The sequence below is a fragment of the Misgurnus anguillicaudatus genome, chromosome 15, assembly GCF_027580225.2.
Source record: "Misgurnus anguillicaudatus chromosome 15, ASM2758022v2, whole genome shotgun sequence".
Lineage (NCBI taxonomy): Eukaryota > Metazoa > Chordata > Actinopteri > Cypriniformes > Cobitidae > Misgurnus > Misgurnus anguillicaudatus.
Window position 1 is genome coordinate 4,906,724 of NC_073351.2, and position 16,844 is coordinate 4,923,567.

Here is a 16,844-nt window from a genome sequence, read left to right on the forward strand (position 1 = left end):
CTAATAATTTTTTATATGAATGAGTGCAGGGGCGTCGCTAGACCCCTTTTACTGGGGCACGTGCCCCAGTGTAAATCTTTTGTGCCCCTGTGTAAATCTCAAGTTAACATTTTAGCAGTTAACTAGTGTATTCCTTTACAAAGATAATCGCGGCAAAACGGATCTATTTGCAATGTAGTTACCCAATTCACGTTTAAAAAAGCGACGCAGAAGTCGCACTGACGCGTGCACGCACCAATTCATGTCCGCGTCCACGCACCCATTCAAGTCCGTGCGCGTCTGTTTTGCCGTGAGCAGCCGCATACGAAGTACAAGACCAGTGACGCCACGCGATTAAATTGGTTTATGAAAACGTGACGAGATTAAAGTAAGTTTCTAAATAACAATGAAAATCTTATTTTCACCCGATCACTATTGTGATCCCCCGACCGCATGTGATGGACATACGAAATGTTTTGTGCAAAGCAGGGAAAGGAAAGCAAAAATAAGAGATGGTGAGTTTAAAAGAGGTAAGACACATAACATCTTACCCTGTCAGGTCTCAAAGATTAGAGAAAAAATCTCAGGAAAACCTCTGTCAATAGTCTATAAAATTGCATTGTTCACATACAAAAACTGTGTTATACTGTTCTGTATTTTTAGATATGAAATTAATATTTAGTTCACTAAGTAACTTAGATAGATTTTTATAAAATGAAAATATTCTTTAAAATAAAAAACAAGTTATTGATCATTGTTATGTAAAATGCAAATGTGCATAAAAATATTTTCTCTGCTGTCATTATTTCCAAACATTTTATGCCTTTAAATATGTTAATAATCTTAAGTATATGAAGATGATACTTAAATGTTTTTAAATACATGTTTGTTTTTCCCAGTACTTGGAATAGTGGGTTAAGCAAAGGAAATTGTATCTTGCACACCGCAGGCTTTAAAGAAAAAGTCAAAAAAAGAAAAAAAAAATGGGGGGCCTGTGCCCCAGTAGAGCTTTATGTCTAGCAACGCCCCTGAATGAGTGTTAGTTATATCAGTCCACAAATCATTTTGCCGATACAGCTGTGAAGTGTCAATGTGCTCTTTTTTTAAACTTCAGGCTTGCAGCAATGTCCTTTTTAGTAAGTTGTGGCTTCCTTCGTGGTGTCCTGCCATGGATGCCCTGCTTGTTTATTGTTTCACGTATTTTAGACTCATGAACAGAGATGTTAGCGAGTTCCAATGATGCCTTCAAATCCAGTGTTGTGCCTGAACGAGTTAATTGAACGAAAGTTCATGATCGTGAACTGTACTGTATTTCTGACGTTACTGTGAACTTGTTCATTCTGGTGTTTGTGAACGGCATGCTCACTTAGTTTAACGTTGTTCAATGGGGTGCCAGATTTCTATAGAGTCTTCCAGGCGAAAACCCGGCTAAAACACACTAGCTGTGTCCCAATTCAAAGGCTGCAACCTTCTAAGGATGTATTTTAAGACCGATTGCGTCACAGCAGTGCGACTTGAGGCTATTAATTAAGGCCGTCCCAATTCAAAGGTGGCTTAGAATAAAGACTCAAAATGCATCCTCATTTCTCTGCGCTGTTAAGGATAGAACGAATGGATCCTTAACAGGCGAGGATATCCCAAGATTCGTTGCGCACCTGCAACTGCTGCATATATCGACTGGATATTCTAAAACAAACAATTAAAACCTTTATAAAATTAAAGTGTATTTATCAAAAAACATTTTTCTTGTCACTGTTTTAGTATTATAAGTTTTGTGTTTTTTTATATAATTCTGTTTATGTTGCGGATATTTCTAAGGTTAATTTATTTGATATACTGTTGAATAGTTTAATCTACATCAATGTCTCATATTTTCTAAAATAAATTAATACAGGGGTGCAAACTCATCAGGGGTGAAAAAGGTGACACAAGCGTTCATATATATATATATATATATATATATATATATATATATATATATATATATATATATATATATGAACATACATGTATGTATGACATACATACATGACATACATACACACATATTATAATTTGTAATTTATTTATTGTAAATATTATTCATTTTAGCATTTTAATTTGATTTTAGCATTTTTATTTAAATCAAATTTGAAACTGTTAGCATTAGTTAATGCAACATCAATTACTAACACCAATTACTGTAATGACATAAACAAGAATTAATAAATGCTTATATACAATATAATGTTCATTCTTCGTTCATAATGCATTTACTAATGTGAACAAATACAACCTTTTTGTAAAGTGTTACAGAAATTAGCATTTTTATTATTATTTAGTAGTACATATAAACAAATAATTTAGTGTTTTTCTGTTCCACAGTCAATAGCTCTAATAGAATATGAAACCTGTACGAGCAACTCGAATCAAACTCGTGTAAAATTCGACGTACAAATGTTATTAAAGGTAGAAAAGTGATTTAGTTAAGGGCAGTGAGAGATTTTCTCTCAATACTGTTTGATTAACACGAGTGACAGACAGGAGCAAAATTAGGTAACTTCCCCTTTAAGACCGAAGTCTGACTCCGGATCTAATATACTGTTTCAGATGTGTTTTCTCTTTTAGTTGTTTACTTTCTCTTAAGCCCTGAATTGTCGTGTTTATGAGGACACTTGCAAAAACCGGGAATTTTGATGCATGTGTGTAAGGCTAATACAGAGGCAAAAATACTCACAAGCTTAATGAGAAGCGGATACGCGGCTTCCACGCTCCTCTCAAACAGATACAGGTATAGAGCGCATATAGCACTGTTGTTTGTGTTTCAACGGCTTAAAATCACTTAATTTAAAACTGCGGTGTACAAATGTTAAGCTTTTATGACCACGCGCACAGCAACGTGACGTGGCGTGTAACCTCGAATGAGAAAATACAAGAAGTTAAGTTTGTGCGCTCAATCTGCAGACTGCTTAAACTTCGGCAGCAAATGAGATGACTATAAATTGTAAAACATTACCCGCCAAACTGACATCATTACCACACTAGCTGGACATGATTTTCATAATTTCATTTACTGCTACCCTGTGGCAGACCCCCCCTCACCCCTCGTTGTCAAAAACTCATCGGATCTAGACGAATCACAAGAATTACCTATTTTGTGTCAGGACCCGTCTGAAATCATGTTTTATTACATCTAGTCTTTGTGTTCGGGGTCTTGGCAGTACCATGTTTTATGTGGGAAATGTGTGGTTTTAGTATTGGTTTATTCTGACCACGCATTTCCCGGGTCTCGTCACTTTTTCCCCGATCCCTTACTTGTAATGATTTTCAGGTGTATGTAATTTACTTTCTCCCTATTTAAGAGTCCTTGTGTTTGTTGTCCAGTGCACGTTCGTATTGTTACATTCCATGTCGTGTTCCTGAGTCTGGTATCCGTGAGTTTTGAAGTTATTTAGTCTAGTCTGTTATAGGTAGTTTGATGTTGGTTCATGTTTAGTTTAATGTTAGTTTAGTGTAGCGTTTACCCTGTCTTGTTTTACCCCCTCGTGGGTTTTGTTTTCCCTGTTTGTTCAATAAATCATTTCATTTTAGTCTGTCTGCATCTGGGTTCGTTCTTAGTCTGAAATCCTCACATTACGAACGTGCCACGACAGAACCCAGCAGACTATGGCAGAGGATCCAATTTGGTGGAATGCCCTTACCGCAGAGTCACATTCCGGGTTTGGGTTTTTTCCACCACAAAAGGGACTTGATCTGCGGATCTATGCCCAGAAGGTCCTGGACAGGAGGGCTTGCTTTTCGGACCGGATGGTCAATAGGTACCTCCTGGCCGGTCTCGATTGCCCTCCTCCTATCTCGGAACGAGCTGGTCTCATCTCCTTACCGTTTTGGGAACTGGTGGACCGTCTCGGCCGACAGCAAGGGCCCCGGGATGAGAGTTTGACGGTTGGGCCACAGTCATCCACTACAAGGGGTCTCATCATGGGATCGATAAGGCTGAGGAGTTTGGTTCCCGCCTCTCCGACTCCGAGGGGCTCCCTCACACCTGTCTCACCCACACCTACCCCTGTTCTTCCTTCCACACTTCCCGTACCCAAGAACCGGAAGAAGAAGAAGAGGAGGGAGGAAGTGGTGTCGTCTCCACCACAACCTTCATCTGTGCAGCTGCCAGAGCCGCCGCCGCAGCCGCCGCAGCGCCCAGAGCCGCAGCCGCCGCAGCGCCCAGAGCCGCCGCCGCAGCGCCCAGAGCCGCCGCCGCAGCCGCCGCAGCGCCCAGAGCCGCCGCAGCGCCCAGAGCCGCCGCAGCGCCCAGAGCCGCCGACGCCGCAGCGCCCAGAGCCGCCAACGCCGCAGCGCCCAGAGCCGCCGCCGCAGCCGCCGCAGCGCCAAGAGGCGTCGACGCAGCGCCAAGAGGCGTCGACGCAGAAGCCAGCGCAGCCCCAGCCGTGTGCGCAGCCAGCGCAGCCCCAGCCGTGTGCGCAGCCAGCGCAGCCAGCGCAGCCCCAGCCGTGTGCGCAGCCAGCGCAGCCAGCGCAGCCCCAGCCGTGTGCGCAGCCAGCGCAGCCCCAGCCGTGTGCGCAGCCAGCGCAACCCTGGCCAAGTTTTTCATCGTCCTGCCATGACCCTTTCAGAACTCACCCAAAATTTACTCAGACTCCTTTCCCACCCTCCCACCCTGGACCCACCCCCTTGAACTTTTGTGTTCCCCCACCCCCCCCTCCCTTGTTTGTTGTTTTTATTATCCCATCCCAATCCGGTTATTGTTATCTCTTGTTTGCCTTTGTTGGTCCTTGTTATATTTTCATGGGTTATGTCTTGTATGCAGTCTGTTTTGTCCCGTGTTTAGTGTTCCCCTTGAGGAGCGTCTTGTAGCCGCTCTTTAAGGGGGGGCTACTGTCAGGACCCGTCTGAAATCATGTTTTATTACATCTAGTCTTTGTGTTCGGGGTCTTGGCAGTACCATGTTTTATGTGGGAAATGTGTGGTTTTAGTATTGGTTTATTCTGACCACGCATTTCCCGGGTCTCGTCACTTTTTCCCCGATCCCTTACTTGTAATGATTTTCAGGTGTATGTAATTTACTTTCTCCCTATTTAAGAGTCCTTGTGTTTGTTGTCCAGTGCACGTTCGTATTGTTACATTCCATGTCGTGTTCCTGAGTCTGGTATCCGTGAGTTTTGAAGTTATTTAGTCTAGTCTGTTATATGTAGTTTGATGTTGGTTCATGTTTAGTTTAATGTTAGTTTAGTGTAGCGTTTACCCTGTCTTGTTTTACCCCCTCGTGGGTTTTGTTTTCCCTGTTTGTTCAATAAATCATTTCATTTTAGTCTGTCTGCATCTGGGTTCGTTCTTAGTCTGAAATCCTCACATTTTTGGATCAAAAACGGCGAATTTCGCCGAAAGGTGACAAGTTTGCACCCCTGTAATATTTTTCTTATTCCATATCAGTGTTTCCCGCAGAAAATTTGTTAGTTAAGGTGGTAGGGTTGGGCGTGTGGTTTTGTGGCCAGGGGCGTGGCCATCAAAGGGGCGGGGCTTACACATCATAATGAAAATGTTTATATTTTTATTTAAAACACAAATTAATTTTGAAGAAAATGACAGAAAATGAACACATACTAGATTATTAATAAATTAAATGTTTTACCTCTAACGGGAATAGCTGCGTGATGAAGTGAAACTAAAGGGTTAAAGGTACAATTTGTAAGATATTTGCAGTAAAATATCCAAAAACTTTTTTTTTTGTCGACCTAGTTAAGGTGGCATATGTATTGTAATAAGTCAGAAACATGTCCGCTGTGTCCTGCTGATAGGCGCGGTGGGCGGTTTTTATTTTATAAAAAACTCTCATTATGACCAAAACACACCCATTACTCATTAGGAGAATATGAGCAACCCTTTTCGACTTTTCCACAAACCATTTTTCCCGTCGTTAAATTGGCAAAAGTGGATTTGGACACACAAGTTTAGACTGTGCGTTGTGTGGTTTAGAAAATGCACTTAGATCATTAAAATAGGGCCAAACTACATACTTTTTCCACAAGCACTATGAGTTTTTTTGGTTGTTCTCAATCAAGACATGAAAGATCAGAATTTTTTGTGTAATAATTTTTATAATACCCTTGACTTAGATGAAGATCAGGTGCATTTAACAATTATTCAAGGAGCAAGCACTAGAGAGAGACCTCAATAGAGCGAAAGAGAGATTGCGGCATTTAAGGTGGAACTTTATTTATGAGCAATATTATGTTTTTGAACACCTAAATATCTAAACAAAATTTATCAAAAAGTAGTGATGTTTATGGTTTTTTACTCAGTACTCATAGACCACATTTGTATAAAAAGTTTTTATTTTGATTTCCTGTCCTGAACCCATTTAGGACATCTACCTAATGTCCAGGAGGGGTCACAGTCAGACGTCCAGAAACTGTACCAGATTTGCATGTTGTATAGACATACAAATAATGTCTTGGACCAACTAACCCAAAGTTAAATAAACATTAAACATTAACAAGTCTTTATCTTTACAGAATAAAACTGAAATAACAGCCTCATGCAAAGCATTCTGGGAAACAAAATCTAAAGGAAAAAATGAAAAAGTTTAATGATGATTTCTGGTTCCCAGAATGCTTTGCATGAAGCTGTTATTTTATATTTTTATTCTGTAAAGATTTAGGGGCAGTTTCCTGGACAGGAAATAAATTAGTCCAGACTAAAATAAATGTAAGAGCTGTCCAAACTGAAAACAACTTGCACTGACATATCTTAAAATACAGCAGTGCCTTTTGGTTTGCCTCAAAATGCACGCCAGTTATGTTTTTAGTAATGCATGTTTGTTAAAACTAGTTATATTTTATAATTAAACTAAGGCCTAATCCTGGCTTAAGCTAATCGCTGTCTGGGAAACTACCCCAAAGACTTGTTAATGTTTAATGTTCATTTCAATTTGAACAAACTGTTGTCAGTAAATAACATACATTTAAATCTACAGTAAGTTACTGGCAACCAACTGCATGAATTACAGCAACTTTTTTACTAAACTGTGGATTGAGACTAAGTGATTTGTACCTTGTCCCTGAAGCAGATTGACTTTCTTTCACTTCCTCCTTTCTCCGTACATACTCTTGCAGATTTCAACAGTCTCCTAAGGTCAAATCCATTTGGAATACCCAGATGATGACAGTCTCTATACAACAACAGAGAATTAAACTAATGTTATTAGATGTAAGAGAAAACTACATGCATGAATGTTCCTGTAAAACATACAGTTCCATGAGTTCACATTAACAAGTAATCAATAGGGAATCTGATAAAGCATATTTGGCTCGGAGCTAGGAATTTTAGCCCAAACCCAGAGTACCCCCCCATTTAACAGGGAAAGATGTACGAGGCGATGTAAGAGGGATGCTGCAAAAACAGGACAGAGGTGACACCATTTCACGCTGATTGGTTTCGATTACATGACCATGCTCCTCCTGAACTTAGTAAAATAAACTTAATTTAAACTTAATTCAACTTTACTGTTTTGTGTGTATCTTATTAACTAATACATTTTTGTTCATAGATTAAAATATGCATAAAACAATACTGCACATTGCTGCACAATGAATAAACTGTTTTATAATTAATTTCCATCAATTAAAAAGAGACGTACACAGAGATTGTCTCATACAAACATATACAAAACATCATCAGCAAGTTATTACATCGTTCCGTGTCTACATGAGTCCATTCTACAGAGTGTATAAAGTGACACTTAAATAACAGATGAACACATTCAAGATCTCATGAGAGGAGGATTTAACACAAACACCATTACCATTTTTACTTATTTACAAACCAGTTTGACCTTATTTCTGCCAAATATAGACAACATCTCTTTTTGAAAATTAACTGAGGATTGGATGTTGATTTATCAAAAATGTTGTGTTCAAAGTAACCATTATGGCAGGGGCGAGGCCAGAAATTTTAAATCGAGTGGTCCTTAAAGAAATAGGGTGGACCTCAATGCCTACTCTCAAATGTAATCATTTTACAATATAGTGATTAACCTGATAAGGAACACTGTGCCGTACCCGGTACACCCCCTCCCTTGCACGTGAGGCTGCATAAACGTTATTGTAACTTTGAAGCATTAAATCTTCAAAATATACGGTCATGCGGCACATCATTGAAAAGCTTAGACTTTCGGGTAGGGCTGGGTCAAAATATCGATTCATCAATGCATTGCAATTATTTGTTTCTCAATTCAATATCGATTCATCAAATCCTATGAATCGATTCAGCCCACTCGGCCAGTGGCGGCGCTGTGGGCAACACTCTAGTGAGAGCGTTCAGCGTTGTACAAGACGCGCTATATCAAAACAGAAAGATCAAAGATGGCAAACAGCAGTACTTCTTTCAAGCCTGCACCATCAACGTGATCAAACATTAGCAGAGGTGGAAAGAAACAAATTACATTTACTCACGTTACTGTAAATGAGTAGTTTTTTGTGTACTTTTACTTTTTGGAGTAGTTTTTAAAATCTGTACTTTTACTTTTACTTAAGTATGTTTTGTTTGAAGTATTGTACTTCGCTACATTTTAAATCATATCCGTTATAGAGTTTTTTTTTTAAAAAGCAAGGTGATAAAGACGCGCAACGGATGATTGATGGGCGGGGGAACGCGCAAAAAGAACCATGGAGACGGACGAGACAGGCGCGCGCTAATGCAGACCCGCCTCAGTTCAAATCTCATGAAAGAAACCCCTGGTCATATTTAAGCGACCACTTTCCACTGACGCGAAGCGAGTGTTTAATTCCTATGAAAGGTAAGATTCATGCTCTCGAGTACGAAATTGCAGACCGGGTTTTAGCGCTCATTTGCACGACGCGTTTTTAATACAATGCGCATTATCCATCGCAGTCTAGCAGCTTCGCGTCAAGTCAAACACAACTTCAGAACTTCCTCGAAAATGCGCAGCTCATTAGACATTGCAGAGAGAGAGAGAGAGAGAGAGAGATCTGACATCAGGTACCCAGGTCAGGGACGCTAGAAGACAATAAACGTGTCAAAAGTATGACATGGCGCTCATCTAATTATATGCTCATTTAAACTAGATATATAGTTTAATAAAAGAATGTGTTACCAGCAATACATCAATTACAACCTTACTATAGTGATTGTATTTACAAGCTTGTATTGACCACCTTCAAAAGTGCATAACTCACATGTAAAATCATTAAATAATTCCATAAATGTTTCTTAGTTTAAAAAAGCTTTTTGTTTTATTAAAGGGATACTTCACCGATTTAGCATTCAGCTTTGTATCTGTAGAAACCCGGCAGTATTACTGAATGACCATGTTTCCCTCCCTCATTTCCCCCTGAGAGGAGAGATATCTGCATTTTGGTTCTGCAAAAAAGTCCTCCGATGATGTAATATGACGATTTTTGCATCATCGGAGGACTTTTTTGCAGAACCAAAATGCAGATATCTCTCCTCTCAGGGGGAAATGATGGAGGGAAACATGGTCATTCAGTAATACTGCCGGGTTTCTACAGATACAAAGCTGAATGCTAAATCGGTGAAGTATCCCTTTAACTTTTTGTTATTGCACTTTAATTGTAAAGATGTTCCTACAATTAAAAATAACTAGTTTGAGATTTATATTCCCTTGTCGTTTTTGAACTATACTAAAATCCTCCACCTCTCCCCGCTGTAAAAAAAAGTAACTTTTTAATGATTTACTTTTTACTTTTACTTGAGTAGATTTTTAGACCAGTAACTTTACTTTTACTTAAGTAAAATATTTTAGTACTTTTTCCACCTCTGAACATTAGTAATACTACACACATTATTTAAAAATATAATAGGGTACTTAATTGCTTGTGTATTTACTTATTATTGAATCTATATTGAAGGAAGTAAATCAATATTGAATTGAATCGAATCGAATTGAATCAAATCCTCAAGAATCGAAATTGAATCGAATTGTGAAATTGCTAACAATACCCAGCCCTACTTTCGGGATTCCATTAAGCGCACACACAAAGCATAATATGATTTTTAGCAGTCAAAAAACTGTAATCTAGTTGTTAGTTACCTAAACCGGGCAGCACCGATTTAGGATATTTACTTACCTTTAAAATCTTCCCTTTATCCGTTTCTGTGAAATTGTCCAAAACAAATTGTTCACAAATCCCCAAAAGTCCAAGGAAATGGAATATCCAAGCCTTTGAATCCAAAGCGATTTGTTCATCTTGACGTTTCTGACCGAATTACGATATAAATAGTGTATACAATTAGTTTACTAACGAACATTCGTTCAAATCTCACTTTTCATTCACGATTTATAATGAATATATTCGGATTTCACGTTTATTGTGCAACGTTTGAGAAACAAAAACGCCCCCTTGTGGAATTTCATCCATTCCATAAGGGGCTACACGTATTACCTTTTTTTTTCAAATTTTCAGATCAGCGAATACTCAAACACGCGTTCAAAAATGCTTTCAATAAAAGCTTTAAAAAATCAACATCAATAATAGTCTACTATAGACATTAATAAAGATAGTAATTTCTGACATGGCGCCACCCTCTGCTTCTTTGATTATTTCCTGTGTTGCCTTACTTAAGCTTCAAGCTGGCCTAGGCCTAGTGCGAAGTATTGCCAGTTTACCCTGCATACCAAACGTTTATTCTGAGTGTTATTCTGACTGCCTGTATATGACCTTCTGCCTGTTTTCCTGTTTATTGCCTTTGGATTACCCCTTGTCTTTGTTTGCCTGGATTGGACTGCCTGTTGTTATTGACCTGCCTCCTGTCTCAGTTTACCCGCTTGCCTTAAGTTTCGGATTTGTTTGCTAGATTGGTTTGTTTTAATAAACATCCGCAAAATGGATCCCGCTGTTTCTGCTTCCTCCTTACAGAATACTTCGCCATCCATCGATCCAGCGGATGTCGCCAATCTATGAGCTGCTAACGGACATCAAAGCAGCCTCCTGCAGGGTTATCAAGAATAACTCACATGTCTCCAGTCCGTAAACGAACACATCACCCGCTACATTCAAGCCTTGCCTTCCACGTCTGCCAAACAGGTGAGTGTATCCGAACCGGATAAGTTTGACGGTACTGCCGAACATGTGAGAGGATTTCATCGTCAACTGGACCTCTATTTCAAGGATCATGAGGGTGAGAATCTGTTTGACGATAAAAAGTGCTCTAAAGTTTTGTCATTGCTATCTGGTAAAGCGATCGAGTGGGAAGCCGCTGTTTGGGACATGGATCCTGGTATCCGCACTTCTTATGCATACTTCATTCAACAACTTAAGGAAGTGTTTGAATATCCGGCCGGGGGCAGAAGTGCTTCATCTCGGATCATCCGTATGTCTCAAAATCATCGACCTGTAGTGGAATACGCCATTGAGTTTTGCACACTCGCTGCTCAGAGTGGTTGGAACGAAAAATCATTCAAAGATTTGTTTCAGAACAGTCTCAATACTGAGCTCCAAGCTGAACTTGCTTGTAAAGGTGAGGATCTCCCTTTTCCTGATTATGCAACCCTTGCAGTCCATATTGATAACTTGATGAGAAACGTACCCACTAAAGTGGGGACTTCTTCGAGCACTACGAGTACTGTGAGTACAACCCGCAAAGTATTGCATTCCCCTGTTGATTCTTTAAAAGTTGTACAACCAATGCAATTGGGATTTTCCCCACTCACCATGGAAGAACGTCAGCGCAGACGAAATCTCAATCTCTGTTTTTATTGTGGAAAAACTTGGCCACCGCATTAATTCCTGTCCTGCTAAAGCACCGTGTTACAACAACCTGGTAGGCCAGTCTCTAAACCTCACTCGATGCCATGAAATGTGTTCACAAGCTGTCACGATAATTCACAATGATGAAACCCTGTTGTTTACAGCATTGATTGACTCTGGTTCCGCTTTAAATTTCATCAATGAAGCTGTAGTTGCTAAATATCTCATTCCTGTTGTCCCATGTCAACCACCTCTGCAAATTTCAGCCATAAATGATCTCCCCATTGGTAATGGTATGACTCATCGCACCATTCCCCTCACACTCCAAGTAGGATCACTTCATCTGGAAACTGTAACTCTGTATGTAATTTCTTCTCCACGCTATGATATCATCCTTGGTCATCCCTGGCTTGTAGCACATAATCCCAAGATCAACTGGAGGTCTGGAGAAATTTTACAGTGGTCTGCTCGTTGAAAGGATCAGTGCATCAACCACCCCAAGCCCAAACCCTGCCTTTCAACCAGAATTGAAAGCCCGTCTGGTAAGAACATTAAAATTCCTGATTTGTACAATGAATATTCTTAAATTTTCAGTAAATCCAAGGCTACTGAGTTACCTCCCCCACAGACCATGGGAGTGCGCAATAGAACTTCTTCCTAATGCCATGCTCCCCAAGAGAAAAGTGTATCCTCTGTCCCAGCCTGAGACATGTGCTATGGAAGATTACATCTCTGAAGCATTAAAGAATGGGTTTATCTGCTCATCCACCTCTCCTGCTGCAGCTGGTTTATATTTTTTTGAAAAGAAGGACGGAGGCCTGAGACCGTACATTGACTACAGAGGTTTGAATAATATCACTGTCAAGTTCCCTTAACCCTTACCTCTTGTCCATTCTGCCCTTGAACAGCTCTGAGAGGCCAAGATATACACCAAGCTTTACTTACGGAGTGCCTACAACCTCATCCGAATCCCAGAAGGTGATAAGTGTAAAACTGCATTCCACACCACAAGGGGGCACTATGAATACCTCGTGATGCCGTATGGGCTATCCAACTCACCAGCAGTGTTCCAGTCATTTATTAATGAAGTGTTCAGAGACCTCCTCAACACATATGTCATTGCCTATATTGATGATATCCTTATTTATTCCAATAGTATGGAGGACCATATCTGCAATGTGAAAGAAGTTCTGTCTTGTCTCCTCAAAAACCAGTTATTTGTGAAAGCTGAAAAGTGTGAGTTCAATGTTACCAAGACTAACTTTCTGGGGTACAATATCAGGGAGTCGAAAAGGTCAAGGCAGTCACAGCATGGCCCACACCTCGCACCGTTAAGGAACTACAGAGATTCCTCGCGTTTGCAAACTACTATAGAAGGTTTATCCGGAACTACAGCATGGTAGCAGCACCCCTCACTTCAATACTTAAAGGCAAGACGAAGAAGTTATCCTGGAACCCCCAAGCAGAAAGGCATTTCAGAAATTGAAGGTCTGTTTCACCTCACCCCCTATCCTGAAACACCCAGATCCAGAGAAACAGTTTATAGTAGAGGTCGACGCTTCAGATACAGGTATAGGGGCTGTTCTCTCCAAGCGCCAGGAACCATCCAATAAAGTTTATCCATGTGCATACTTTTCCAGGAAACTCACATCTGCTGAACACAACTATGACGTCGGAAACAAGGAACTGTTGTCAATCAAGGCGGCCTTAGAAGAATGGAGACACTGACTTGAAGGGGCAAACCATCACTTCGTCATCCTTACTGACCACAAGAACTTGGAAAATGTCAAGGGAACTAAACGACTCAATGCACGTCAGGCAAGACGGTCTCTATTTTTCACAAGGTTTAACTTCTCCATTACTTACAGGCCCGGAAATAAGAATGGAAAGACAGACGCTCTATCCCGTTACCTTCCGCAAAATGGATCCCACTGTTTCTGCGTCCTCCTTACATACACTAAGATCTTTATAATTTGTTACTAACAGCATTTGTTTCCCGTTAAAGGCGGAGTGCACAATGTTTGAAAGCCAATGTTGATATTTGAAATTACCTAAACAAATACGCCCCTACCCCAATAGAATCTGGACATTCTTTTAAAAGACCCGCCCCACACATACGCAACCTGACAAAGATGTCGGTTAGTAGACACGCCCCTTACTGCTGATTGGCTACAAGTGTATTTTGGTAGTCGGCACGTCTCCTTTTCCAAAGCGTTTTTCAAACATTGTGCCTTTAATTAGTTTAGGACAGGCACGTGCACACATAGACATCAAAGGGGGCTTGAGCACCTGCCCTTTTTATTCCTGGAGAGAAAGTGCCCTTTTTTTCTGGGGTGCTTTAAAAAAAAAATATGATCTTTATTCATATAACAACTGATGTCTGTCTGTTTCTTATGTTTTTACTTGTTGCTTATTTAATTTAACATGAATTTATTCAGAAATCATTTAAATGAGATTTAAACTCTTATATAAAGAAAAATAGCGCTATTTGTGGCACACAAACGGTTAACAGATGAGTCCCGCCTCCAAAATTCAAATCGCTAATATGATTGGCTTTACCTTTCCTTAGTCCCGCCTCTCTAACTTACTTCGCTTTATGATTGGTGTGTCTACACTCGTGCTGCATCATTCGCGCTTCAAGCGCCAAATCTCAGTCCTAACGAGACGCGATCATGTATGATTATGCAGGCAGGCTACCGGTAAGTGTGTGAGGAAAGCATTCTTATATTAACAGTTTTATGCAAAATATGGGACACGTTGTTACACATAACGATTCAGGGACATTGTTTTCCATGGCAATCCCATATTAACCTGAAGAGTTGCAAACTTGTAACAGTGTAGTGTATGTAGTTTAAACAGACTGCTCATAAAATAATAAAGCACAAACAACAAAATAATTGCTAACTGCAGTAGTAAGCTTTTTGTTTGCGTTTTTTGTAATGGCTGTTAAATAAGTATAAATGTGTTATACTACAGTGCTGTAGTAGATTAGGAAGAAATTTGATGGTTCAGTATTTTACTTGCCCAGTCAGAATTTTCACTGACATCACAAAAAACAAAAATATAAAATACAAATAAAAGAGGCCTAATCTATATTTGTTGTTTCTGACATGTGTAACCCTAATAAATATGAAACCTAAGATTAAAGGTGCCATAGGATGTGTTGTCATAATATGTTAAATTGTTCTTTGACAATAACATAGAAGGTATGTTGCTTTATTAAGTGCAAAAATTATCCAGAAACGTTTTTACATGTCTATTTACAACCCTTGAATTTGTCATTTTAATTAAATGGTCTATTTTTGCCCTATTTGAAAGGGTCATGAAAAATAATGTTGAGCTCTGCTCTGATTGCTCTGCTCTGAGGCTCATGCCAGAAGCTCATATTAGTAAACAGACCTTATATTTTGAGCCCTTATCAGACAAAAATACATTTTGAGTAACAACTAACAATTAATCAGCTAAACGCTAGCATATGATATAGCATTTATTGGCATGTAGCGCTAACTCAGCAGTCACAACTTTGTTTTTAGCATTTTAACAAATTTGTAATTAATGTGTAATTTAATGTTTTCAAAACATGCATATTGTGTAATGGCTTCCTTTGCTGCTCTATAAACCTAGACTACTAAGGAGACCATGGTGTCTGTGTGAACAACTGATTATTTTGTAGACATCTTTTGAAAATTAAACAATTGCGTGAGTTTGAGGAAGATAAAATTAATTTACTTTTTAAATATTTTTTTAGTCAGAATTGCGTTAATATATATACTTTTTGTTTAAAAAAAGAGAAAAAATATACATAATTATGAGAAGTGCCCTTTATTTCACTTGAGCCCCTGCCCCTCAAAATGTCTGTGCACGTCCCTGGTTTAGGATGAATTTCACTTAGCTTTTTCTCTCTGAAATCAATAACCATTCCCTTAGCTTTTGAAATATTTAAAAAAAAAGATTAGAATTTTCACACCAGTTTATAAGTAGAAGAAGTCCAGGACAGGCCCATGTTCATCTTCCCCTTCATTAAAAAGACTCACTAAAGCGTTGGCATCTGCATACTTTACAGTTTGTCTATTTTTAAACTCGCACAAAAGTTTGTATACAAAATAAATAATAAGGGGGATAATAGACCCTATTTTAACCTGCTGAATTCTAGAACTAAGAAAGTTTGTCACCCAAGCAAGTGTCCTACTATCTATTAAAAACTATTTAGAGAATAGATGAATTTAGCATTACTTTCAGTACAAAAACAAAATTTGGTACTTAATCCCTAATCTAATCTTTGAAAAAATGGGTGGGTTTGCTTTTCTTTTGCAGAGCAATTTCGAAATTAGTACAATTGTAATAAGATGAAGTAATTTTCATAAGCATGTTCTTCTCTCTTGGCTCCTTATCTATAAGCATATTTTTTCTCCAAACAAATGTATAATTGGAACAACTGGTTTATAACATTTAAACATAAAACTTTTTTTTAAATGGGTTGATAATGGTATTATGTTTGTTAAACAGTTATTTCATGAAAATGCCCACCAGTATACATACATGGAATGTCTTCAAAGGTATAATATTCAAATAATCCCTGAAGAATATTGTATAGTGTTCGATGCTTTACCATCTGGTTTAAAGTGTCTGTTTAAAGGAAATGTGTATAATGAGAATGTGAGTTTTAAACCTGATATGGCACTTGAAGGAGTGACCATTACTGATAGGATATGGAATAATTCTTTTATTAGGAAGTTACTTAAAGAATATAGCCCAATATCTTCTAAAACATTTTGGCATTCTAAATTTAAATGCACTCAGTGGAAATATGCATGGTTGCTGCTGAATAAGGTGAGAGAAGTACATGTTAAAATACTTCATTTGGTGTACCCTGTTAAAACACTTTTTCTTAGATTTAATGATGATGTAGATGTCAAATGTGATTTTTGTGGGACAGAAAAGGAGGGTGTTGTACACCTATTTTTCAATTGTATTAGTAAAATGTTTAGGATATAATGGAAAGGCTTCCTTTATAAGTGTTTTGGTATAAAAGTTTACTTTTTTGAGACCTGGGGTCCAAAAACACGGCGCCACGTTTTGACGTGTTTTCTCCTAATCATAGCAGAATCAACTTAAAATACTCCATCATTACAGTTTTTTACA

The 16,844-nt window shown here is 38.9% G+C and overlaps 1 protein-coding gene across 1 annotated transcript in view; it reads right to left on the bottom strand.

The window, feature by feature from the left end:
- LOC141349805 (deoxynucleoside triphosphate triphosphohydrolase SAMHD1-like) overlaps positions 1 to 16,844 on the bottom strand; it is a 143,979-nt gene that overhangs the window by 49,074 nt on the left and 78,061 nt on the right. The window contains exon 9 of the mRNA XM_073853972.1: positions 7,027 to 7,144. Coding sequence (XP_073710073.1) covers positions 7,027 to 7,144 — 118 coding nt within the window. The remainder of the gene's footprint in view (positions 1 to 7,026; positions 7,145 to 16,844) is intronic.